This window comes from Grampus griseus, assembly GCF_964374135.1.
Source record: "Grampus griseus genome assembly, chromosome: 14".
In the NCBI taxonomy this organism is placed as follows: domain Eukaryota; kingdom Metazoa; phylum Chordata; class Mammalia; order Artiodactyla; family Delphinidae; genus Grampus; species Grampus griseus.
The window spans coordinates 88,661,002-88,686,418 of NC_139008.1; the positions used below are offsets into that span (position 1 = coordinate 88,661,002).

Sequence of the window (25,417 nt, forward strand, 5' to 3'; positions counted from 1 at the left end):
TCAAATACAAAGGACGTGTCCTGGCAGAGACCTTGTCACACGGCTTTACCTCTCTGTGCAGAGGCCTGGCCCCCAGCCCGAAGCCAGTGGCCCTCGCATGACATTAGCAGGACAGGGCAGAGGGTGCCAGCCGCCATCCGGGGGGGTCCCCCCTAAAGCCCTGCGGGTTCCGCTGTTTGTGGCTTGCCGCAAGCTGTGGGGAGCTTTTCCACGCGGACGGCCAGTGTGGACGGTCTCTCCAGGGTCCCCGTGCTGTCCAGCCACGGTCCCTTTTGGGCTCTTGGGCAGTCTGGTCACTCTCCTCTCTGGACAGCCAGAGTGAAGGCTGGTGAGCTGCCCTGCCGCCTCCCTGCTCACCACCTCCCGCCCAGCTTCCCGGCTGCCCTCTGACGGATAGGCCTTGTGTGTTTAGATCCCTCAAGAGCTGAGAAGCGTGAGATCAAGTGTCCGACACCGGGCTGCGACGGCACCGGCCACGTCACTGGGCTGTACCCGCACCACCGCAGCCTGTCTGGCTGCCCCCACAAGGACAGGATCCCCCCGGAGAGTGAGTAGCTCTGCACGGCTCAGGCCGCCTCTGGTGTTTGGATGGTGTCCACATAGAGGAGTGGCCACCCAGGACCCTGTCCCTCTGGACTGGCACGTCCAGAAGCCCAAACTTGGGCCCTACAAGCGTGGCGACATGGAGCACGCCCAGTTATTCACCTTGAGATGGCAGCCTGGGTCAGGGCCCCTGGAAACCGGCCACAGACACGGGCACACGGTGGGGAGGCCGGGCCCTGGACCGGGGGAGGGGCCGCCGTCTGTGTTCTGAGGGCTCAGGAGAAAAGCCGTCCTTGCTTCTAGGCGAGGGGCAGCGATCGTGACCATTAAGTTTGTAAGGTTTCTGCCTCAGGGAGGCCAGGGTCACCGTGAGAGGGGGCGGGCGTGGCCTGACTGAGCGGGGACTGGGGCTCCTGCACCCTCCGCGCTGGTGGTGCTCACCGGCCCCCCCCCCCTCCCCCGACGTTGTCTTGCAGTATTGGCCATGCATGAGAACGTGCTCAAGTGCCCCACTCCTGGCTGCACAGGCCAGGGCCACGTGAATAGCAACCGTAACACGCACAGAAGGTACGGGGCTGGGCTGGGCTGGGCTGGGCTGGGCTGGGAATGGTGAGGGCCACGGAGGGGGGGGGTGCCTGCAGTGCATGCCCCAGCCTGGGACACGGTCTCCCTGTGTGCTGCCCTTTGGGGTGAGTGCACGGTCAGGGCAGACCTTTGGCGGGAGCAGAGCAGCACCTGGAGGGGTGGTCACCTGTGCCACTGTGAGTGGGGTTCCCGAGAGACCAGAGGGCGGCTGGAGGAATGGATGCGCGCAGCGCAGGGAGGCCTGCAGCCTGTGGGGAGAGCCAGGTAGAGACCCTGTCCTGCTGAGAGTCGGGAAACCTCTGGACACTAGCTTGTGCTCAAGGCAGAACCTCGGCAGCCGGGGCCGAGCCTGGCGGCTCCGTAGGGGAGCTGAGAGCCCGGTGCTTGAGATGTCTGCCCGGCTTCTGGTGAGAGGTCGCCCCGCCCTCGCCCTGAGCCACGCGTAGCTGCAGCCGTGGCGGGGCGTGAAGTGGTTCCGGCAAGTGACACTCCGCTGGAACGACTGGCCAGAGTTTCTGAGGCTAAATTCCCCGACACCGCTGGGACGATGTCGCCTCCCCTGGCTGATCGCACTTTCTCAGTTCTGACAGTGGAAGCTGCACCCGTGGCGTCTTGGGTTGGGTGCTTTCCTGGGCAGGACCATGTCCTCCAGGGTCAGCACCCAGCCCGTGGCCCGTGGGCTGATAGACTGTGAGCAGCTCTGGCTGGTGGTGAGGGGAGAGGAGGGAGGTGAGGGGTGGCCCGGGCCCCGCACCCACCCGGAGGAGGTGCCTTTGCTCAGAGCCTTGAAGAACTTCCGGGTGCGTTTTGTCTCTGTGTCATTGGCTTAGAATTTCCAGAAACAGAAGCTGGCTCAGCAGCAGGTGCTTTGAGGGCTTGAGGACAGACCTGGGGAAAGGCCCCTCTATAGGCAAGGCAGCCTTCCCTGAGCTCCTGCTGACGCCTGGCTCCCGGCTCGGACGGGTGGGGCCTGGAGGAGGGCTCAGCTGTCCTCCTGTCCTTTCTCTAGTTTGTCTGGGTGTCCCATTGCTGCTGCCGAAAAATTAGCCAAATCTCATGAGAAGCAACAGCCACCGACGGGAGACCCTTCCAAGAATAGCTCCAGTTCGGATCGGATCCTCAGGTGAGTGAAATGAGTCGCAGACCGGGAGGCGTGTTTTCGACCCCGGGTCCGTGTGCCTGACGTGCAGTGAGGCCAAGCTCAGAGTCTGGAGCGGAGAAGGTTTGTTACAAGAGCCGAGCCAGGAGGACAGGCGGCTCGCGCTCCGAAGACTCGCCTCCCCGGTGGCTGTCAGGCAGGGTCTTTATGGCCAGTGTGAGGGGAGAGGGTCCAGGATGGGTGATCAGCTCGTGGACCCTCTTCTGATCAGCTGATGGTGAGGGAATCTCAGCCTTACGGTTCCAAGCAGTCTGGGGTCCACGTGCTTGCGGTCAGCATGTCATCACCATCCTCCACCGGGTGGGGGTCTTAGTTTCTGCAGAATGACTCAGAGATGCGTGTCAGATTGTTCCCTCTGTCTCTTCAGGAGGAACTAGGAGCCCTGTGACTCCGTTGTCCTATTAACTGACTGAACCTGCTCTTTGGAACTGGGTGGGAAGGCCTAGGGGGCTTCAAGACTGTTTTTTTTTTTCCTACAAACAAGAATCAGGGACGCGCAGGGGCTTTTTTACCCAGGAAGGCCCTGCAGGGTCCTGCTAGGCTTCACGGCTGCCTCCGCACGTGCCCAGGGGGCTTCTCGCCTCTCCGCCGCTGCGTGTGCGTGTCCACGCTCGTGTGTATGTGTCTCCCAGGGGGGACTTGGAGGGTGGTTTCGTGGCCCCGACACCCGCGCGGCTGCCCCTGCCTCGCTGTCCCCGAGGGTGTCTGATGTCACCGCCTGGGATTGTTCAGGGATTTTTTGTGGAGTCGCTGGTCCTGTTTGGAGAGAGTGGGTTGCACCAGCCCAGGACCCCTGCTGTCTAGGGAGCCCTGGGAGCTGCTCACCCCAGGACAGACCCTGAACTGGGGAGCGGGGTGGGTGCCAGTGGCACCCTCCGGAGTGCTGCTCCCCGTGACCCTTGAGGTGCTGTGTGTTTAGGTGCATATGCACACGTGTGAGTGTGTGTGCGTGCAGACACGGCTCATCAACGAGGGGGCTTCTGAAAGACCCTTCAGAGCGAGTCTGCTTGGTGTGAACTCACCCGCAGGCCCCTGCAGGTGCCACGAACAAGGCCAGAGGCTGAGGAGCTTTCCCAAGGCCACACGCTCCCCGGCAGCCTGCCTTCAGAATCGCCTCCCAGTGGGACCAGTTCTCTGGCGCCCACCGTGCTGGGCGACTCTCCCTCACCCCCGTGTCCTTGCTCAGCGGACTCCCTGCTCCCTCATCTCTGAGGAGCTAGAACTGACAGATCGTCCCGTCTAGACTCTCTGTTCCACGTCTGTCTCCCAAAGGAGAGTGTGGGAGACCAGGGCCACCGTCCCCTGCACAGGCTCGGCGTCCAGCAGTCACGGGCATGGGCGACGGCACAGACCATGGTCTGGAGGTGGGCGGGCCACCTCCGTCACCCAGCTGTCCCTTCCCTGGCATGTGCCTGGCAGAGCCTCTGCCTGAGCAGCGTGGCCTCCCACCTTGGCCTCAGGGTCACGTGCAAGTGGTCTCCGGGCTGGGCCTCGCCCTCCCGCACTGGGGAGCCCTTGCAGCCCCGCCCTTGGGGCGCCCTGCACTCCAGTTGGCTTCTTTCAAGCGGGTGGCGCTCAGGGTGGTGGAAACTGCTTCTTTCCTCCATCTTGTTCCTGTTCCTCTGGCTTCTTGTCGGGTTTCTTGCCTTGATCCAAGTCACTGACAAAACGTCAAACTACCAGGCAGGTGCGTCGTGGCGAGGCCAGGGTGGGGGCCAGGCCGCTGCCAACTGTGGGGGCTGTGCCCCGGGAACGCGACTCCGTCTGTCTGCCTGTAAAGTGGGCCGACAGCGTTATCGCCTTCAGAAGTTTCTCATGAGGCTGGATGAGGCAGGGCTGTCTTGTTTCCGGGCCCTCGGGGAGGAGGCCAGATGGTGGCAGCTGTGGCCGCGGTGCAGAGCTTTCCGTCCAGGCTCCACGTGCTCCATGGAGGGGCCAGTACCCCAGGGTGTGGGGAGAATCTCTGCAAAGCTCTGTGGGCATCACGGACCCTGAGTCTGCTGCTGGCGGAAGCCCCGGCTGAGGAAGCCACCAAAACGTGGCGCAGACGTTAAGTGTAGGACTCGTCTACCCCCGGGGGTGCCTGAGCACTACCAGCCGCTTCTCCGATGCCACTGGCTGGTCCAGAGGGGCCCCGCCCTCGCTGGGGAAGGAGAGCCGTCGGTTTCACCAGCCACTTCTCCGATGCCACTGGCTGGTCCAGAGGCGCCCCCGCCCTCGCTTTCCCAAGGCCCTGCAGAGCCAGCCTATCGTGGTTGCAGGGTCTTCCTGGCACCCGGCTCCCATTTTCGGGTCACACCTAAGTTCTCGTAGTGCCTGGCGCCCTGGGGGCCTCACCACTGGCTCCTTCTTAATTCCGCCCACCACCTTTTCCAGACTGAAGTCACTGCGTGGCTCTCCCAGGCCTCCTCCGCTCTTCTCTCAGCTGACTGGTACACAGGCCCCTCCGCAGACCGGTACAGACCCTGTGGCCTTTCTGTGCCGGGCTGGTCTTTCTCCCGCCGTGGCTCCAGTGCTGTCAGGGCTGGTGTGTTCGCACCATCTCTTGTGCATTTAAAAATCTGAGCTCTTTCAGAGCTTCAGTAACAGTGGCTGAATGCTTGCAGCGTCCTTTCATGCGTGTCTTTAACCCTTGCAGCAGCCCCTCCAGGGGCATCTCAGGTGACTTTCAGCAGACGACCTGGAGGGCTAAGGGCTGAGTCGGCCGCCCTGAGGCTGATTCTCAGAACCTCCTTCATGTCCCCTCCAGGCACCCCAGCTCCCTCCCCTCTGGGGAATTGTCGGTTATTCCACCACCAGAATTCTGCCTCGGCTGCCTGCCGCCCTAAGGATGCTCCTCTAGGGCTCCCGGCAAAGGCCTCAGAAACCTGCTCTCCTCATTCCCTCTGTTGACGCGGTCCGCAAGGGGACACGCACTGTTTCGTCAAGGCTCCTAGTGCTTCGTCCCTGTGGCAATTCTTCCTGCACATCAGCCCCTAGGCACCCTGTAGTGGTGGACGTGAGGGAGGGCCTGCCTGGGTCTCTGTCCGCGCCGGGGTCTGAGGGATGGCTGGGCCAGGCCATGGCACGGGGCATTGAGATGAACAGCACAGAGTCCTTGTGTCCTGTCTTCATGATTCTCATCTCCGTCTCACGCCCCAGGCCCATGTGCTTTGTGAAGCAGCTTGAGGTCCCTCCGTATGGAAGCTACCGGCCCAGCGTGGCCTCCACCACACCCAGGGCCAACCTGGCCAAGGAGCTGGAGAAGTTCTCCAAGGTCACCTTCGACTACGCAAGTTTTGACGCTCAGGTTTTTGGCAAGCGCATGCTTGCCCCAAAGATTCAGACCAGCGAAACCTCACCGAAAGCCTTTAAATGTAAGTTGGGGAAGCTGCTCCCGGAGGTGTAGCGTCTGAGGGGCAGCGGAGGGGAGCCCTCAGCAGCAGCGTGTCGGTCCTCTCCACCCTGCGGCCCAAAACGCCCCAATCCCCCGTGGCGGCCTTCTCAGAGTCCGTGTCTCACCCACGTTGCTGCCCACACACTCACCATCAAACTGGATGTGCCTCCTCACTACACGTGAAACAAACCCAAGTCCGTTATGCCGTGCGTGTCCACAGACTTAACGACGTCGCTGCCGTGGTTCACCCTACGAGCGTGCCCTCCCCTGGCTGTCCGTTCCCAGCCAGTTTATTCCAGCTCAAGGGCTGGGGGTCTGGGAGGGTCAGACAACCGCTGTGCTGAGCCTGGGTACCCGACAGATGCTTCCTGCGCGGGGACCATCTTGCTGGATACAATGTGACATTAGCAACAAACTTTCCGGGTGCTCGTCGCGCTAACAACATTCATTCCGCCAAACCTTCCGGAACAAGCCTTCCTGGCTTATTTTTTGGGGGGGAGGGGTCGCTTATTGCACTAATTTGTGAGTTGCAAGCCTGTTAGCCCTGGAAATACAAACAGAATGGAAAAGCGCCCCAGTGCACTTGAGATTGGAGCTGGCGGCCCCTGGTGGCTGTTGTCAGCCCCCAGAATTGGCAGTGATGAGTCTCCTACAGGTTAATGATACAATTGCCACCTGGAGTGCGAGTGTCTCTCCGGCTTGTTAGGACTGGGGGCTTCATGCCTTCTCGCAAGGCACCCACTTACGCTGGGGCGCTGGAAATTTGCTGGCGATATCCTGATTACTCAGAAATCATACCTGAGAGTGACCTTACGGTTATAGCACAGTTACTAGAAAAGATAACGTTTGATGCCCTCCTGTGTCGTGTTTATTTGAACTAATGTCATTCACCAAAGCCGTGGCTCTTGGCGGAAGGGGCGGGGCGACACCGAAATCAGCCTTTTGAGGCGTTGTGATAAACTCTTCCTACTTGAATGATATTCCAGACGCTCCTCCTACTTGCAGACTTTAGTCTCTAATGAGCATCACCGACAGACAACTTGCTTTGTTTGAAATATCGGGGGCGCTCGAACGTCTTTGGAGGCTTTGCCCTTTCTGCCCAAGTTAGGTCAAGAGAGAAACGGCCTTCTCAGTGCCCGACGGGGGGGGGCTGCGGTGGGGCCAGGCTCCCAGCCATCCCGAAGTACCCCCCACCCCCACCCCATGTCTGCGTGGCCACCTCCCGTTCAGGTTGTATATCAGCCTGCTCTTGTTCCCTTTTTGCAGCCAAACCTTTCCCAAAGGCCTCTCCCCCCAGGCCCAGCCCCTGCGCTTCGTCCTCTTCTACAGGCTTCGACTACGCCCATGACGCGGAGGCCGCACACATGGCCGCCACGGCCATCCTGAACCTCTCCACGCGCTGCTGGGAGATGCCCGAGAACCTCAGCACGAAGCCGCAGGACCTGCCCGGCAAGGTTGGTGTGTCCCCTGCCAGGAGCCCCTGCTGAGGCAGAGAAGGGGGTTGGGATTTGCAGTCAGGGGCACGTGCTGCCTGCACGAAGGGGGCTCAGCAAACCCAGGGTCTACTAGGTGATTACCACTCTTTCCTCTTCTCCCTCCTGACCGTTGACCCTGCTGGGCAGAGACATTGGATGGGTCCCCTCCGAACTCTGTGCGCTGTGCCTAAGGGGGCCCAAGTGGCTGTGCACACGTGTGTTCCCATATCTCGCCGAGTCTAAGGGCCCTGTGCGTGTTTTTGGGCCCACACGAGCTGCCGTGTCAAGGGTCTGGTTTTCCAGCGCTGGAAGCCTCAAGGCAGTGGGCACTGTGGCCCACATCAGCCTCAGGACGCTGTCTTCCCGCGTAGGCTCTTCTCTTCCTGTTTGGGTCTGCTCTCTTTGGAGGGAGACGCTGTCTGGGCTTCCGGTGAGCTGAGTAAGGGACCAGAGGCACGCGTGGGAAGGGGGTGGGGTCTGACACAGGCGGTACCTTTGCAATGCAGGCCACGGACATCACGGTGGATGAGAACGGAACCCTGGATTTGAGCATGCACAGACACCGCAGGCGGGAGAACGCTTTCCCCGGCGGCGGTGGCGGCCCCGGCGTGACCTCACCCGATGCCTCCCAGGGCCAGAGCATCACTGCCCCCAGCAGCTCCGTGACCTCGCCCCAGTCCAGCCATGCCTCCCGCCAGGACGAGTGGGACCGGCCCCTGGACTACACCAAGCCCAGCCGCCAGCGAGAGGAGGAACCCGAGGAGGTGGGTCCTGGGGTCCTGAGCCGGCAGAAGGTCGAGCAGGCGCTGGTGGTCAGTCTGCCTTACCCGAGGGCGGGTGTGAACGCGCTTTCGCTCCAGGCAGAGCCTCCGTGTGTCCTGCCCCTTTCCACCCAGGGTCCTGCGCCCTTCGGGCAGCTAAGCCCACCTTCTTGGAGGGGTTTTCACCATTGGGCCAGTCTGTGGCCTTGTCCCCTCCGAGAGAGAGGTGGCCTTCTCGCCTCTGCAGAATCACTGTTCAGCCCCAATGCGGTTCTCCGAGAGCACGGGGAGGAGAAGGGCTTTTGTTCAGACCCCACGGGGGATGATTCGGGAGTGGCTCCGAGTTCCTCGTTTCTGTGGGCCTCCCGCCGACCTGCTGTGTCCAGATCAGGGACACCCAGAGCTCTGGCAGCAGCCTCTTCTCACTGTCACCAGGACACTCCAGGCGCCTGGCTCCCTGGACGGAGGCAGGAGAAAACTCCTGGCCTCAGAAGCCCCTTGGGTGGCCAGCGGCCAGAGTCCCAGGACAGTACTGCCTGGTGAAGGGCCGCACACCAGGCTGCTGTGCTGGAGCTGTAGTCTGGGGGCAGTGGAACACCCCCTTCCCAGTTACTCCACCCAGCTGAGATGGGGGCTGATGCAGGGCTTCTCCCCAGAAGAGCCTCCCGAACCGCAGGGCCCTGCTCTGAGGGCTCAGACCAGGTGGCCTCTGCACAGTGTGGACAGGCCTGTGGGTGCCCCCCCAGCCCTGCCCTCCTTGCCAGCCCCCACTCCCAGGAGGGCAAGGGGGGCAGGTCCCTGTGCAGGAGTACGGGGTGGTGAGGGTCCCACCCTCAGGGCCAGCTAGGGCCCCTCTCTCTGCAGGCTTCGCATGCAACCCCACTTTACAGAGGAGCCGACTGAGCCCCAGGCCTAGGTCTTCTGCCTCAGTCACGTGGCTGCAACTCAATGTCTGGCCTCAGAAGAGGGACACCTCTTCAGAGGGAGCCCCCAGGGGAGGGAGGCTGGCTGAGGGTGCCCACCCGGGGCCGGCAGGAGGGCCGCTCCCTGGCTGGTGGGCCCCGCCTTCCTGTTCCTGTTCTGGGCCACCAGCGTAGCGTCCCCACGTCTGCTGTCACCCTATCCAGTTCTGCCCCCCGGCCCCTCCTGCGGCTCCTTCCCTTTCCCTGCCCCTTTCTTTGACCCCCAGCTCAGGCTGGCCTCTCTGGCCACGCTGCCCCTGCCCCCTCCACGTGCCCTCTGAGCATCCTTCTCCCCTCCCGGGACTGTCATGCCCTCTGTGGATGACCCTGGTCTCAGAGGTCCTGTGGTCCCTGGCCACAGAGGCCTGCCGCTCTGCCCCATGGTCGACAGTCCACTCTCCAGCAGGAAGCCTCAGCTGACCCCCAGGCCCTTCCTCTCCTCCCCTGTGTCCTGGGCACAGACGCCCACGTCCTACTGGGTGACCCCCCAGAAACACCTCCTGCATCAGGCCTTCCCAGTCCCTCTACCATGGCCCTGGATTCCCTGCTCAGACTCTCCTTCTAGCTCTGTCCGAGGCTCCTTGACCATCCTCGTAGGGCTACTGCCCCGCTCTTCAGCCTTGCCTCACCCAGCTCTGGCAGCAGCCCCGCCTCAGGTCCCCCAACACCCCAACACCGCTGGCCCCGTGTCTAGGGGCCTCTGGGGCGCTCTGCAGCAGCCTCTACCCCTATGCTTCTGGGAGGCCCCCGCTTCTCCTGCAGACTGGGCTTGAGTTGAGGGGCTTCGTCCACCCAGCTGCACCTTGTTCAGTAACGGTACCAGTGGCGACAGTGACCTCGGCGTGACACGGTGCCGAGGCCCTTCCTCCTTCCGTCCCCAGCCGTCCTGGGAGGGGCAGCTATTCTTTCCAGTTGAAAAGTGTGGCGCCCAGGAGGTCGGACAGCGTGCCTGGGACGCACAGCAAGTACCAGTCCTGAGATCTGAATCGTGATCCCCCACGGGGGCAGTGGTCTGCTGCAGCCTGACCTGGAGGGCACTGACCTTCCTGACTCTCGCGGACTCCTTCCCTGCGCCCAGACGCAGGGACTGTCCCTGTCCACCCCCTGCACCACAGCACCCTGCCCGTGGGTGGCGACGCAGCACGTGCAGGCCCCGCTTTTGAGGCCAGAGTGCTTATTCGGTGCCGGCTGCGGCCAGGTCGCCGTGCCAGCTGGGGCTCGGTGGGGCCAGATGGTCCCGAGGTCACGTACTCTGTGCGTCGTGCCGTCTCAGCCTCATAGCATTTCAACAAACACGTCCTCAGTGCCACTGCCTACTGAGCGCATCCCCAGCCCCAGAGGAGCCGCCCTCGGCGTACACTCTGGCGTGTAGATTGCAGCCCAGGGCGGGTAGTGGGAGGTGACCCACCTGCCTGAGTCCGCGGAGGGCGTCAGGAGCCGTGGTGCTGGGCAGCGCCCGGGTCTCCTCGTTCCCGGGCAGCTCAGGAGCAGTGGCTGAGGTGAGGCAGCACCCCAGCCCCTCGGGGCACCGTTTCCTGTGTCTTCCTCCTGCTTCCAGAAGACAGGAGACTCCGGAAGATGCCTCTGAAAGGCCCCTCTCCCTCAGCCCCCGGGCCGGGCGCCCGGCCCCCCGCCAGCCGGTTAAAACCTCTCCCTGCTGGTCTTTTGCAGTCAGAGCCAGCAGCCCATTCTTTTGCTTCTTCTGAAGCAGATGACCAGGAAGCGTCGGAGGAGAATTTTGAGGAGAGGAAGTACCCCGGGGAGGTCACCCTGGCCAACTTTAAGCTGAAGTTTCTCTCCAAGGACATAAAGAAGGAGCTGCTCACGTAAGTCCCCACCTTGGGCGGCAGGACCCCTCAGGGCACCGCCACGGCCCTGAGAGGAGCTCGCCTTGGCGGGAGCGCCCCGTGCTGACCGTCCCGCTGGCCTGGCTGCCTTGGTGGGCAGAGGCTGGGCCTCCACTACTAGGCCCCTCCTGGACCAGGCAGTGGGGGAAGGCGTCCTCTCACCCCTGCACCACGCGGGCCTCTAACCCACTCCTTCAGGCTGATAAAGAGTGAGGGCAAAAGCCCCCGTCTGGCCCACAGAGCAGACAAGGGCCGAGGGGAGGGGACCGCCCCCGAGCGCCCGCTGCGCTCCTGGCCCTCGCGCCCAGGCCTGAGATGCGCTCTGCCTTGGGCTCCATGACCTCAGCTCCGGCAGCCGAGTCAGTTTAACCAGGTGCCACTGGAGAGGGGGCGGCTACTGGTAGACGTGCGCTACCCCACGGCCTTCTGGCCGGCCCCCACTAAGAACCACCTTCCCTAGGGAGCGTGAGAGGCCTGGCCCCTGCCCCTCAGGTGATCCAGCCCCCACCGATGCTTAGAGTCTGTTCCTGGGGTTCCTCTTCCTGCCCCGAACCCCGCCAGCTTCCAGCTTCCTCCTGCCCTGTAGCTGGCTCGCCCCAGGATGGCTCTGGTCTTGCCCTCGGGGAAGGCCCTGCCACGTCAGGGAGGGGCTCCCTGCACACCCATCCCCCAGCACGCACACGTGTGCACGCACAGCACGTCTGCTTTGGAGGCACCCCGACTTTAAGCTGAGCTTCACGTGGGTTCCCTTTGCTTCTTGAGTTAAGTTGCGTGGGAGAAGCTTGTAGTCGGAGAGGCGAGGGCCCGGCCCTGCGGGCTGGTGGGGACGAGACGCTCCTTGGCTTTCCGGTGAGCCAGAGGCAGGTGGCAGCTGCCCTCTCCGAGCGGGCTCAGCCTGGGGGGCGGGCCTGGCGGGGGGGCCTCGCTCTCTGTTCTGACGCTCTGTTTCCTTTGTCCAGCTGTCCCACCCCCGGCTGTGACGGCAGCGGCCACATCACTGGGAACTATGCTTCCCACCGCAGGTTCGTCCCCCACTCGGGTCCGGCCCGGCCTGGGTGCTGCGTGGTGGGTCTTCCTCCTCTGCGCCTCTGCTCCCCCTCTTGGCTCACCCCGATATCCCATCTCTTCTCTTTCAGCCTCTCTGGTTGCCCTCTTGCTGACAAGAGCCTCAGAAACCTCATGGCTGCCCATTCTGCTGACCTCAAGTATGTCTGCCCTCCCGGCCTCCCGTCTCTTGGGTGGCTTCCTTGCTCTGCTCACTCCTTCCATGAGGCTCCGGCCAAAAGCAGCCTTCTGCGGGGCTCTGGCACAGGCCGGCCCCAGCCCGAGGCCCGGGGCCGTGGGGCCGAGAGGCAGGGCCACGGAGGGGCTGATTCTGCTTGGCTGTCGCCGCTGCTGCCTGTATCTCCCTGCTCTGAGCGCCGCTGTCTGCCTGCCCCCTTGGACCCAGGGCCGCTACGGGCTCCCGCGCTCCCCTCTGAGGACCGAGGGCCGGGAGGGCCAAGCAGGGGTAGGGCCTGACTGCGGCTCGTGGTGGCCCGGCCCGTTCTCTCCCTCTCCCGAGGAGCCCTGCCGGGCTGTCTGGCCTGCTTTCCTCCTGCCGTGGAGATTCGGGAGGAGTCCCGAGTTGGCCTTGGCTCGTAAGTCTCTCCGTGGCTCGGGGCTACAGGCCGTGCAGCTCTTGCTAAGTGAGCTGGATGCTGGTGACAGCAGCGGAAACTCTGTGCGCTTCCCTCCTCATGCAGCCCCTTCCAGCTGCTTCCGTCTTGGCCCCTCGTGCCTTCGCCCCCACGCCTCTCCTCCGTGCTCACCCCTTCTTTGGCTGTGCCCTGTCTCTGCTCCCCCTGCCCCTGACGTCTGGGCAGGGCCGCCCTGTGGCACCAGCCGCTCTCCTTGATGGTCTTGTTCAAGCAAGGAGCAAGGACCCAGAGGTTTCCGGCTCTCAGCGTCCTTGCGGGGCTGGACCCGGGGCTGTGATTGCCTTTGGTTTCATGCCTTGAGCTGAGCTAAGCCCTAAGCCACAAGGCGCTGGCTCTGGGTTTCCAGGCTGAGCCGAGGTTGTGGAAGGAGGGCCCCCTCTTGGCCCCTCAGGTCGCCCCCTCTTCAGGGGGTTCCTACCGCCCTGGGCCTCTGTGCTGGGGGTCGGAATCCAGGCCGGGTTTCCCCGGCCCATCCCCGTCTGAGGCCAGAGAGGAACTGGGGCTCTGGTGCCTCTAAGGTGAGGAACCACGGTTGCCGCAGGCTTCTGGCGACCTGAGCTGACTCGGAAACGGGGCAGGAAGCTCCAGCTCTCTCAGAGGGTCCGGTCCTGCCGGCCTCATTTCTGTGGCTCCGGGGAGCCTGTCTGGTCCTAGCAGCCGGGAGAAGCGTGGCGTTGCCTCTTTGACCTGTGGGGCCTTCCGTTCCCGCAGGCAAGGCTGGGCAGGGGTCATGGCCAGAAGCGTCTTTCTGGGAACTATCGGCTTTGACACCTGCATGTTCTGAGGCTCAGCTCATCATGGCAGCTTCACACATGTGCTCACTCACCCCGTGTCCAGCCCCAGAAAGGCAGTGAGGCCCTCAGTCCTGTAGGTTCGACGCACTCTTCCCCACCGTCCTCTTCCCGCTTTCCTTCCTCTCTTCTTTTACCATCTTTCTCGTGATCCTTTCTCCTATTATCTTTTCCAATTCGACTTGCTTTTCTAACTGATCAGTTTTCATGGTTTTCCAGTTTGAAGGCCTGCCTGGGTGGTGGTGGAATTCTAGAAGTGACCACACACCCTCAGTAGCCCTTTTCCTGCAGAGCCGTTAGTCAGGGCTCCTGGAAGGAACACGCAGACTCGGTCTGGGTCCAGAAATGTGGCCGACAGGGAGGGTCAGTGCCCTTCTAAGACTGAGAGCCTGTGAAGAGCTGTAACCCAAACTTGTCTGGAAGTTAGCGATGGAAGGTTTTCCTCGTGTGAAAGCAAATCACTCCCTAACTCCCTCCGGCGCGCTTCTCTCCCGCAGGGCTCCTTCCGTGGAGCGTGCTCCGTGCTTCTCGCGGGCCGCAGTGTGGGTGTGGCCTGGCTCCCCCATGCTCCTGTCTCCTTCCCCCGCTCGGTGGGGGTTTGGCACCCTGCTCAGCCTCGTGGCAGTGCCAGCTGAAGGTGACCTGTCCACGGGGGCAAAGGCACCTGTGCCTTGCAAATGAGTCTTTTTTGGTGGCCCCCATCAACACCTGGTTTGCAGTGACAGTTGCAGACGACGTGTTTTCTGTGTTTTAATCAAATCCCAAGGGTGTTTGTTCTTCCCATCCACGTGCCCAGTGTGGTCAGGAGCTGGGGACTCGGCTGCCTTGGGCTGCGCAGCCCACTTCATGTGTGGGCGTTCAGAGTGCAGCCACACAGCCTGCAAGGGCGTCATGGGGGAGCTCTGCACGGGGTGGGGGACAGCCCCCCGCCACCCCGCCCCGGCCACGGGACAGGGCTGGGGGTGGGGTGACGTCTGCTGTGCACCAAGCGGCATGGATTCTTCGTCTTGCCCAGACCAACGCACTCAGAACAGAAGGTGGGAGGGTTCCTGGAGCTGGCCCTGGGGTTACCCGGGGCCATAAGAGTGGCCGACGCTACTGGCGCCCAGAGCACACACCTGCTTTTCCAGCCATGTGACGTCATCCTCTCTCGGACAGGACTCTTGGGGAAAAGCCGTTACATCAGGCCAGCAAGGAGGGTGGGGCTGCGCCGCCTTCCTGGAGGGCCCCAACGTGCGTGTTCTCGCTGAGTCGCCTCCCCCAGACCTGAGACCCACTCACAGGCACCACCAGAGGCTGCAGCTCGCAGGGGTGTCACCCACAGACCAGAGCTGTGCTTATGGCCACAGAGGCCTGGGACTGCCGTGGACCCGCCGTCCTGGCCACTGCCTGCAGCGCCCAGCTTGTGTGTTCCGAAGCTGCGGAGGACCAGGAGGGAGCAGCAGTGTCCTTCCAGAGGGTGTCACGAGGCCCGGGCCTCAGCGCAGAGAGCCATGTGAGGGACACCCTGGTACCCTCCGTGCGGCCCGGAGGGCCTTTCTGAGCAGCTGGCGCCCTGGGACCGCGGGCCACGCAGAGACGCAGAGTATCAGAGCAGGAGGTCCCAGCAGCTGGGGTTCATTTGAAAAGGGTGATGCTTACCTGGACAGAGGTGGTGGGTGGTTTCCGTTAAAACACAAAAACCTCTTTGCCCCAGATGTGGGGGCTGGAATGTGACCACACGTGATGGGCGGGAGGTGTCCCAACCTCAGTGGGGTCTGAGTTACCCCAAAGCCCGACAGGAGGGAGATTGACCCGTTGGCCGGCTGCCAGGCCAGGGAGGCGCTGGTGTGTGGCACTTGGGGCAGGGGTGAAGCGAGGGGCCAGGAAGGAGGCTCCTGGGCATCTAGCCCCCCCGTGTTGGTGTGCCAGCCTGAGATGGGTGGGCAGTGTCGCCCGCTGACGGCTGCCGGAGCCTGGGCGCGAGGGAGCCCTCTGTTGATTGACGGGCCGCCCGTGTCCTGCCCCGCTGGCGCTCGGCCCTCTGTCCTTCTGGGCCCACGTTTGTGCTGAGGAATGGCCTTGGCTCCACAGTTCTCTCTCCTTGTGAGGATGGAGCCAGGAATGGCAGATAAGCACCCAGTGAGTGCCAGCCTCTCCCGATGCAAGCACCGAGGTCCTGCCGGGTCCATTGGGCGAAACCACGCCCTCACGAGGGACACGGCACAGGTGGCAGATCCACCCCGGACGAGGCCTCCTGAGGACCCACCTGCAGGATCGGGTGCTTTCCCCACTGACGCCAGCAGGAACGGATTCATTTTTCTTCAGTGGACATTCAGGGAAAAAATAAGAAAACCCAAGCTGGTGTATCAGAGGGGAAGTCTTACCTTCTACGTGATACATTCGTCAAGCACTTGGGGTGCACCCAGCTGGGCTTCTGTGCTTTGTTCCTCCCCTCCCTCCCCTCGGCCGGTGCCAGCCATCCCTCGAAAGCCCGCGCCCGTGTGAACTCGGCGCTCACCAAGTAGGACTCACGCCCCGACGTCGCCGCTCCTGGGGGTGGCACGTCTCAGGGGCTCAGTGCCGTCTGTTCGTGCTCACGACGGTGGCAGCCCTGGTGGGAATAGGCCGTCCTCCTCCAGCAAGCTCAAGGAGGATGAACCGGTCCTAGGTGTGACGTTTGCATCCTGAGCGCTTGTTTAAAGGCCCACATGTGTTCTGGAACCTTCTAGTCCAGCCTGGTCCTCTGCAGGAGGCTGAGTCAGGAGCCCATCATCCCGCAGTGGAAACGTGCTCTCCTCTCCGCCCCCCGGGGCCCCCTTGGGGAGCGTGGGTGGCCAGGCTCCGAGGCCCGGAGGTCGTGGCAGCAGGCCGGCCGGGACACACGTGGCCATCTGTGAGACCTTAGTGGGTAGACGACTTGTAGGGGGCTGAGTACAGAGGCGTCTTCTGTGGCCAAGTGACTTCCGCGGCTCTGGTCCCAGCTCCGCTCTCCTCCGCAGGTGCCCCACACCCGGCTGCGACGGCTCCGGCCACATAACGGGGAACTACGCATCGCACCGGAGGTGAGCCTGCCGTGCCCTGGGTGCCAGGCCGGAGCGGGTGGGGACAGTTTCCTCCTCAGACGAAGTTCCAGGCTCCAAGTAAGACATTAACGTTGCTGCATCCAGAGACGGTTTCGTCCCTTTCGTGGGAACTGCCAGTGTTCCCAGAGCCTGACCAGGGCACTCTCTGACCAGAGCTGGGGCTCACGGTGCCGCCTCCTGCATGTGGCCCCGCTGCCGGGGCCGCCGGGGCTGCTGTCACAGGGCTTAAGGGGAGGGGTGAGGCAGGGGGGTGTGAGGCTTTGCGGTCCTTGGACCACTGTGGCATTGTTTCCTCTTTCAAAACCAGCTTGTCAGGCTGCCCTCGTGCCAAGAAAAGCGGAGCCAAGGCTACACCCGCAAAGGATGACAAGGAAGACCCTGAGCTGATGAAGTGAGTCCGGGCCCTGCCGGCCTCTTGGCTGCCGTGCAGACTTGGGGTTTTCCGGTATTTTTATAATTTTAAAAGCTCCTTCTAGATTCTGTTTGCATTAATATAGCTGTGACAATGCCCACTTTTACAGACGTGCTCGCACTGTGCACGGGGACACCTTGCAGGCGGGAGCCGTGTGCACACGCACCCGTGTGCGTGCGCGGGCTCCTGTCTGGGCTTCTCGGGTTTGCGGCGTTTGACGGGCCGGGAGAGGCAGAGTGCCCTGCTGCCCACGCACCTGGGCACCTGGGCGTGGACCTCAGGGCCTGGCAACCCTCAGGGCCAGGCACTCACGGGCATTGCGGTCTGCACGGCTCCTGGCCTGGTGGGAAAGGTCAGGTGCAAAGAGTCGAGGAGGAGAGGGTGGTTAGAAAGACAGCAAGTCTCTGAACCACGTGTGCGCGCTCCCACACCTCTGAAGGGAGCTGACGCGCAGTGAGGGAGCCTGGGAGGGTCACCTTGAACTGGGACCTCAACAGTCCTGTGGGGAGGAGAGAGGACATCCTGGGCCTTAAGTGATCGGAGTGCCTGAAACCCTCTACGGACCTTCTCACTGGGGGTGCCTGACATGTCATGAACCCTGACCCAGACCCTGACTCGCCTGGTGGGGGCTGGTATCGCTGAAAACTGATCCTTCCGGGAGGGACCCCCCGAGCTCCCCACTGGCAGGTGGGGGCAAGGCTGTGCCACAGGTGCAAACAGGGTGACCCAGCACCCAACTTGCCCAGGACTTTCAGAGCTGACGCCAGGTAGAGCAGGCAGCGGGTGCCCCCAGGCGGGTGAGGGCTGGAAGGGAAGGGCTCTGGCTGCCTGGTGGCTTGGCTGGGGCAGGGCGCGCAGTTGCACGGGAAGCAGGTCTGCCCTGACTGTCAGGAACAGCTAGACGCTCACCTCTGTGGAGGGGATCAACCTGGCCCGAGGTTCCGTTGCTCCTCCCGGGAGCTCACCCCAGCTGCTTGGCCACCCAAACATCTGCTTGGCCACAGAGGAGGGGCCTAATTGACCAGCATTGTGCCCTTCAAAGGGGACAGCCCCACCGGCTGTTTGCTGTAATAAGACAGTGGCTTGTTTATTTAATTTACACAGTAAGACTGTAATGAATGCTAAATCGAAAACGCAAAATCCATGGTTGTTGGTATTGTGAATGCTGCCTACTAAATGAGAGGGTGGAGAAAGAATATTTTTTCTTCCGAGAACCTAGGCATTTGCCTGTGATCGTACAGACGCATCGCTGTTACGGGTTTAGCAAGGATCCTGCTGGTAGGGATGATAAATGACTTGTGCTGCATTTGCAGACGATGAGAGTCAAGATCAGCGTTTTTCAGGTTAACGGGGAAAAGCGGTTTTCCTTTCCCTGATGTGCTGTCAACTTTGCTTTACAAACAAACAGCAAGATTCTGCAGCCAAGCGGAGAATGTGACTTGTAGAAACAGTTCACCATTTACAGGATGGATGGAGTTTCTAAGGGCTCCATGGCAAGGAGAGGGGGCCGCCCACTTAGCACCTCCGTTTTGTAGGATCTCCTCCCTAGCCATAGACTAACCGTATTTGTAAGTGACGAGCATCTTAGACAAGGGCAGGTGGCCGCAGACACCTCAGTCGGTGCGCCAGGCCCCGCTGCGTGGCGTGACTTGGTCGGCCGGCACTGGCGTGGCTGCGGAGGGACCCGTAGAGGAAGAGCTCCCTCCTGGGCGTCTCGTGTCTGCAGCGTTTGAGTCGGTCAGCACGTTGCAGTAAATCCCTTTGGCCACGACTGAGTAACTGACCTAGACAGTCTGTGGAGGCGGTGGGGGGGATGACTTGGGAGACTGGGATTGACACATACGCGCTAATATGTGTAAAACAGATAACTAACGAGGACCTGCTCTATAGCACAGGGAGCTCCGCTTTGCTCGCTGTACAGTGGAAACTTAACACAACATTGTAAAACAGCTGTACCCCAATAAAAAAAGAAGAAGGAAAGTCTGTGGAGGTTCCAGCGTGGCGGGGCGGGAGCTGCACATCCATTGCCCGTGGAGAGGCCTCGGCTGCCCCCGGCCGCCCTGGCACCTGACCAAAGAGATGTGCCTCTGCCCGGGGGTCCCCTGGGTGTGCCACACGTCTTAACATGAGGTCACCTGGCAGCTCTGAAGATTTGGACCTGGGGTGTGGAGGGAAAGACTCGCAGAGTCACCGTTGACATATCTGAGCCACTCACCATGAGGGCAGTTGCTGGGAAACCCCAGCAGCCCCTCCTGAGAAGACAAGGGTTTCGCAGGGAGAGCGGGAGAGAAGCGCTTAGATTCAGCTGGTGACTCTCACTTGGCCTCTTGATCTTGTAACGTCAGGTACCTCAGGTACCTCAGACGGCCGGGCCCAGTGCCCAGTGGTCCCCCTGGGACCCCACAGTTGGGAGGTGTCCAGGCTTGGCGGTGGACATAGAAGGGAACGTCCCCAAGTCCCCTGCAGGGGCCCCTGGCAGTGACTCCGCTCTGGATCGGCGGCGAAGGTGACCTTGGGCCAGCTTGGTGGACAGCCCACGTTAGGGCCCACGTGGCTGGGATGAATGAGAAAGGGGTGAGAGCTGAGAAGGGGACGTATGAGGATGGGCCCGGCCGAGGAGGGCGCCTGTGAGATGAGTCCGAGTGTGCGGGCCACGAGGCAGCACGCTGTCCCCCAGCCCTGCCACCTCCCGGGGGCTTCCTGCCTGTGGCGTGTCTGTACCCCAGCGAGCTCTCTGTGAACTGGGTCCTCTGGGCTTGCTGGGTCTGTGGCCTATAGAAAGCAGTGACAAGCGGCCAGTGCTCAGGGCAAGCTCCCAGCAAGTGGCCTCTGGGCTGACGCAGAAATGATGCCGGACCTGAGGCCACCAAGAGCCAGCCCCAGGCCCCAGGGGTCACTGCTGCTGGGGGTCGGGGCAAGAAGGTGGCTGCTGACCCCACAGCTGTGCAGGGGATGTGAGGCCAAGGCTAGCGGGGTGTGTGTGGGGGAGCACGAGCCCTGTGCTGGGGGGGGGGAGCGCGAGCCCTGTGCTGGGGGGGAGCGCAAGCCCTGTGCTGCGGAGGGAGCGCGAGCCCTGTGCTGGGGATGTGAGGCCAAGGCTCGTAGGGGGAGCACGAGCCCTGTGCTGGGGGGGGAGCGCGAGCCCTGTGCTGGGGATATGAGGCCAAGGCTAGCGGGGGGGAGCGCGAGCCCTGTGCTGGGGAGGGAGCGCGAGCCCTGTTCTGGGGGGGGAGCGCGAGCCCTGTGCTGGGGAGGGGAGCGCGAGCCCTGAGCTGGGGGTGGAGCGCGAGCCCTGTGCTGGGGATATGAGACCAAGGCTAGTGGGGGGAGCGCGAGCCCTGTGCTGGGGAGGGGAGCGCGAGCCCTGTGCTGCGGGGGGAGCGCAAGCCCTGTGCTGGGGAGGCCCCGGGCCTCCTGTGCTTCCTGTGCTTCTCTTGCTCCAAGGCCTGGAGTTCGTCCAGGAGACCCTGGCATGTCTTAGGGTCTGGCCTGGGGGGGGTGTCTCTGGGCTCCGGCACCTGGGGCTCACCTCTGACCTTTTTGTGCCCAGGTGCCCAGTTCCAGGTTGTGTGGGGCTTGGTCACATCAGCGGCAAATACGCCTCTCACAGAAGTGCGTCGGGCTGCCCTCTGGCCGCCCGAAGGCAGAAAGAGGGCTCCCTCAATGGCTCATCCTCCTCCTGGAAACCCCTGAAGAACGAGGGGCCCACCTGCCCCACCCCGGGCTGCGACGGCTCCGGCCATGCCAACGGCAGCTTCCTCACCCACAGGAGGTGACTATCCCAGCCTCCCTGCCCCTGCATCACCCAGGAGGGCCCCAGCTGCGGGGCTGTGGGCAAGGCTCCCAGGGAGGGCCAGACCAGGGCTCAGGCGTAAATGGTAGTTTCTCGAGGAAAAAGCAAGACCCGAACTGCTAGCCCATTCATTCCACAAGCCATTACTGAAAGTCCATCAAGTATCAGTCTCTGGAGAACAAGAGGACACCAGCCCCCCTGCAAACCAGCACATAAGTTAAATACCTAGTTTGGTGAAGGATGGTACACACTGCGGGGAGATAGCAGCAGGAAGCGGGTAGGAGGTCCTTTCTGAAAAGGTGGTGTGGTGCTTGCCCCGAGCTGTCCGAGGAACAAGACTTCAGGGCAGTGGCTTGAGCTGGGAATGGCCTGGGCTGCTGAGGACTGAGGGAGCCTGGGGGCTGGAGTCGGGAGCGAGGGGCACCGGGGATGAGCGACGACATTCCAGACAGGATCCCACCAGGCCGCCAGCTCTCGCTGTGACATGTGACCTCAGACTGGCCCGTGGTGCGTGAGCTTGCCCTGGCTTTTCACGTGTGATCTTTGCTTCCAGCTTGTCCGGCTGTCCCAGAGCGACCTTCGCTGGAAAGAAGGGAAAAGTCTCAGGGGATGAGGTTCTCGGCACGAAATTCAAGACGAGTGATGGTAAGGCTGCCCTCCTGCAGCCCCTGCACGTGGTCTTTGCGGCCAGAGTGGGCGGGTGGCACTGGCGAGAAGTGGGTCGGGAAGCAAAGCCGCCCTGGAGCGAGTCGCGGTGGGGACAGAGCTCTTGAGCTGAGCCGCTGGCCCTCCTGACCTGGGCTCAGAGCCTCTGGCTGCCCTGTGCCCTCGCGTGGTCGTTACGGCTCTAACCTGGGGGCTGGTGAGCCCTGCTGGCCGCGCTGGAAGCCATAGTGTGGGCCTGTGAACTCACTCAGGCTCAATGAAGAGGGAAGCTGAGGAAATCAGCGCCATTGGAAAAACTTCCATTTTTATCTCAGCAATTAACGCCCCAGATGCGTCTATTTTCCCACCAAGACCCAGGGCCAGGAGGCAAACAGCTGACACACGTCTACTAGTCCTGAAGGCCACCTTTCCCAGCCTGAGATGTGGGCCATGAGCCAGGGCTTCTGCTTGGGAAGGGGGTCCCTGGGTCCATTAGAAATCAGGCCTCGGCTGAGCCCCACTTGCGAGAGCCGCGACTGAGGTTTCTCTCTGGGGCAGTGCTGGACAGCGACGAGGAGATCAAGCAGCTGAACCAGGAGATTCGCGACCTGAACGAGTCCAACTCCGAGATGGAGGCCGCCATGGTGCAGCTGCAGTCCCAGGTGGGTGGTGCTGCCTGCCTGCCCCCGCCCCGCCCTCCAACCCAAGGATGTCCTTCCCGTCCTCGGCCTCCTCTTCTGGGGAGTGTGCGGGGAGCCCAGCGCCTTGTCCAGCTTCTGCTCAGCGCGTGCTCTGCTCAGCGGCGTCAGGAGTCCCGAGGTGCTGGTGGCTGTTGGTCCCGTTGGTTAGTAGGAGCAGAACCCCAGTGTGGGTCCTCAGAGCCCGGCTGGTGCTGGGTTCCAGCCCAGCGCTGCCACAAACCACCTCTGTGACCTTGTGAGGCTCTCCTCTGATCCGTACCTGGATGTCCTCCCAGGTAGCGTGGAGATAATAAGAGAACCTACTGCGTTCATTTGTTGTAAGGTGAATGCATTTCTATGAGGAAAGCGGTGAGCACGGTGTCCGACCCAGAAAGAACTGCTGTGCTGAGGGACAGGGTTACACGTTACTTTAGGTGTCTGCATCCTACCTCTCTGATTTCCCCAAATCGAACATTTGCAACCAGAAAAAAACAAGAACAAAACCCTACAAAGAACGGTGATGGTCTGTTTTGAAAAGAAGACCATGCCCTTCCGTTGGCTGCTGAGTGGGGGCCGGAGCAAAGCTAGGGGCACAGAAGGGGAGGCCGCGCACAGCCACGTCCCCGAGGACAAGGAGGTGACCTGGCCCTGCGGAGCTGGAGGGCAGAGGGGGTGGATGGGAGGTGTGAGATGTTGGAGTCCACGTGACTTGTGCCGCCCCTCCTTCCCCTGGCAGACGGGCCTCTACGCTGACCTCCCGTTACCCAGGAACTGGTGTAAAAAGAGCATCAGCCCATGAGGACCTGGAAGGAGTTTTGTCCTGCTGTGCAGCGTCTTCTCCACGTTCACAGGCAGTGGAAGCAGAGAAGGGGTGCAGGGGCTGTCTCTGGGGACCGAGACACCCCACTGGGTGGCTGTCCCCCCCATACCTCCCTGCTCCTTTCCTTCTCAAAGTCCAAGGGATCTCCCAGTGTCAGCACCCTTGGCAAGCACCTCTGATTTCTCTTTACTTGCCAATGCCCACCCATTTATAGACAGATTATTCACTATCGTCCTTTTGGAAGGACTTGGATCCCCTTTCCCGTCCAGGGAGTTTTGACTTGTGTGCTCCGCAGGAGGGCTCAGGCAGAGAAGGCAGGCTCCGGACCTCTCCTCAAAACGTTTTTAAAGCCAAAGGCTTGTCACTAGGCGGTGAGAGAGTGATGCTTCCCAGCCGCAGGTCGCAGAGCCGTAGCCTCCTGAACCGCGGCTCGCCATCCTGCCCCTGAGGGATGGCTCGGTGCGTCACACACAGCATGAGGTTGCCTCTGCCTGAGGCTCCTTTGAGATGCAGCGAGGCTGGGGGCTGCCCTCCCAAGCGTGTCTCCTCTGGGCCAGGCCCCGGGGTTGGCTTCTCTCCCACCTTCCCCATGGGGTGGTGACCCTCTGCACAGGGTTCTGCTCGCCCTGAGACTCATGTGTGCCTGTGGCACCTAGAGCAGGCGAGACGCCCATGGCCATGAGCCCTGTCATCACCGTGCTCTGCTGCTCCATGTGGAGCCCTTAGAGCCCCTGGGAGAACTTCCAGGCTCCCTCCTAGTGCCCTGCTGGGTCCAGAGAAGGAGAAGTGTTTGTGCCAGAAATCCCAGGATGCTCTCTGGCGTGCTGGTTCCGCCGTGAGAAGGAGAAGTGTTTGTGCCAGAAATCCCAGGATGCTCTCTGGCGTGCTGGTTCCGCCGTGAGAAGGAGAAGTGTTTGTGCCAGAAATCCCAGGATGCTCTCTGGCGTGCTGGTTCCGCCGTGAGAAGGAGAAGTGTTTGTGCCAGAAATCCCAGGATGCTCTCTGGCGTGCTGGTTCCGCCGTGAGAAGGAGAAGTGTTTGTGCCAGAAATCCCAGGATGCTCTCTGGCGTGCTGGCTCCGCTGTGAGTCGCAGAGAGCTGCAGCGGCCTGCTTTGCTTGCCTTCACAGCTTTACTTTTTTTTTTTTTTTTTGCGGTACGCGGGTCCCACTGTTGTGGCCTCTCCCGCCGTGGAGCACAGGCTCCGGACGCGCAGGCTCAGTGGCCATGGCTCACGGGCCCAGCCGCTCCGCGGCATGTGGGATCCTCCCGGACCGGGGCACGAACCCGTGTCCCCTGCATCGGCAGGCGGACTTCCAACCACTGCGCCACCAGGGGAGCCCACCTTCACAGCTTTAATAAGGCACTTGGTTGGTCTTTCTGGTGGGGGAAACCCAAAGGCAGGTGGACGTCCCACAAGGTGTGTACAGTGTCCCTACCAGAGAGGAAGAACAGGAAGCTGGTAGCAGCTGGGACTTGAGCCCAGGTGCCTCAGTCTGTGCTCCTCTCCACCCCGTGGGGCACATAAAGCCGTGGCACCCCCGCCCTGGCCCAGTCACTGCATCCCCTCCTCCACCCAGGGACCAGGGTGCTGCCAGCCCTCACTTGCGGCAGGGCCTCTGCCTCCTCACCCTCTCGCAGAGGGACGTGAGGCGTGGCCCAGCGGGCACGCCCCGTGCGCTCCCGGGGGATGCGTCGGAAGGCAGCTCCCGTCTCTGTCTGGCGCAGATCTCGTCCATGGAGAGGAGCCTGAAGAGCATCGAGGAGGAGAACAGGCTCATCGAGGAGCAGAACGAAGCCCTGTTCCTGGAGCTGTCCGGCCTGAGCCAAGCCCTCATCCAAAGTCTTGCCAACATCCGCCTTCCGCACATGGTAGGTAGCGGCGGCCCCGTGGCACCACGTCCTCGGGCTCTTGGGAGGGCGGGCGCCCCTCTGCCTCTGGGGTCTCGCTGGAAGGGCCCTGAGCTGGGGGTTCTGCCTGGGCAGACAGCTGGCCATGGTGGCTGTGGCACCCTGAGCAGCCTGGGCCGTGGTTGTCTCAGCCCGAGTGCCGCCCGTGGTGGGTCCGTGGGCTTGTCTCTGGTGGCGTGGGCGTGTGGGTCCGAGATTTCCCACATCGATTTCCCTTGCTTCTGGAAACCCTGGGGCCCCCTGCACAGATGGGCCTCGCTAACCTGGTTCTGTTCTCTAGGAGCCAATATGCGAACAGAATTTTGATGCCTATGTAAGCACCCTCACCGACATGTACTCCAACCAGGAGTGCTACCAGAACCCCGAGAACAAGGACCTCCTCGAGAGCATCAAGCAGGCCGTGAGGGGCATCCAGGTCTAGTCCTCCTCGTGTGAGGAGCCCTCGTGCTGATCCGGGGCACCGGGGGTACCCCGACTTGCCTCCATCTTTTACCTCCCTTGCCCTGCCCTCCCAGTGGAGAGTCCCAACTCACAGTGACTTCTAGTTGGCAGCCCAGGGCGGCCTCGGGGGGTTTACCCAGAGGGGTGCCTGGAAATCCGTGTCTCCCTCGATGCGATGCGCTCGCCGGGCCGGAGGCCTTGACCTCTCCACGCGAGTGCGGGGCGTGAAGTATTACAAAGTGATTTATTTTTGCTTCTGAAAGCTCGAAGTCTCCAGGGGAAACTCAAGGACCAGGTTCTCAGGGAAGTTTTGGAGCTGCAACCACAGTACTCCTTTGTCTGTCAAGGCCGAGAGGGCAGCCCGGCCGGGCGGTGGTGCGTGTGATGAGTCAGCGGGAGCGGCCAGTGCGCCTGCGCGGTGAGGCCGCGTGGCAAGTGTGTTTCCTGTTGTC

The 25,417-nt window shown here is 62.2% G+C and overlaps 1 protein-coding gene across 1 annotated transcript in view; it reads left to right on the top strand.

Annotated features, from left to right (window-relative positions):
• Positions 1 to 24,945, top strand: part of MYT1 (myelin transcription factor 1) — a gene marked incomplete at its 3' end in the record, with an annotated part of 43,066 nt that extends 18,121 nt beyond the window's left edge. Inside the window, exons 7-22 of the mRNA XM_082670661.1 lie at positions 413 to 547; positions 1,020 to 1,110; positions 2,138 to 2,251; positions 5,429 to 5,643; positions 6,993 to 7,117; positions 7,645 to 7,902; positions 10,533 to 10,687; positions 11,668 to 11,730; positions 11,845 to 11,913; positions 16,181 to 16,243; positions 16,572 to 16,655; positions 20,227 to 20,448; positions 21,023 to 21,114; positions 21,673 to 21,776; positions 24,342 to 24,485; positions 24,805 to 24,945. Of these exons, the coding sequence (XP_082526787.1) occupies positions 413 to 547; positions 1,020 to 1,110; positions 2,138 to 2,251; positions 5,429 to 5,643; positions 6,993 to 7,117; positions 7,645 to 7,902; positions 10,533 to 10,687; positions 11,668 to 11,730; positions 11,845 to 11,913; positions 16,181 to 16,243; positions 16,572 to 16,655; positions 20,227 to 20,448; positions 21,023 to 21,114; positions 21,673 to 21,776; positions 24,342 to 24,485; positions 24,805 to 24,945 (2,075 nt within the window). The remainder of the gene's footprint in view (positions 1 to 412; positions 548 to 1,019; positions 1,111 to 2,137; positions 2,252 to 5,428; positions 5,644 to 6,992; positions 7,118 to 7,644; positions 7,903 to 10,532; positions 10,688 to 11,667; positions 11,731 to 11,844; positions 11,914 to 16,180; positions 16,244 to 16,571; positions 16,656 to 20,226; positions 20,449 to 21,022; positions 21,115 to 21,672; positions 21,777 to 24,341; positions 24,486 to 24,804) is intronic.
• Positions 24,946 to 25,417: the final 472 nt, after the last annotated feature.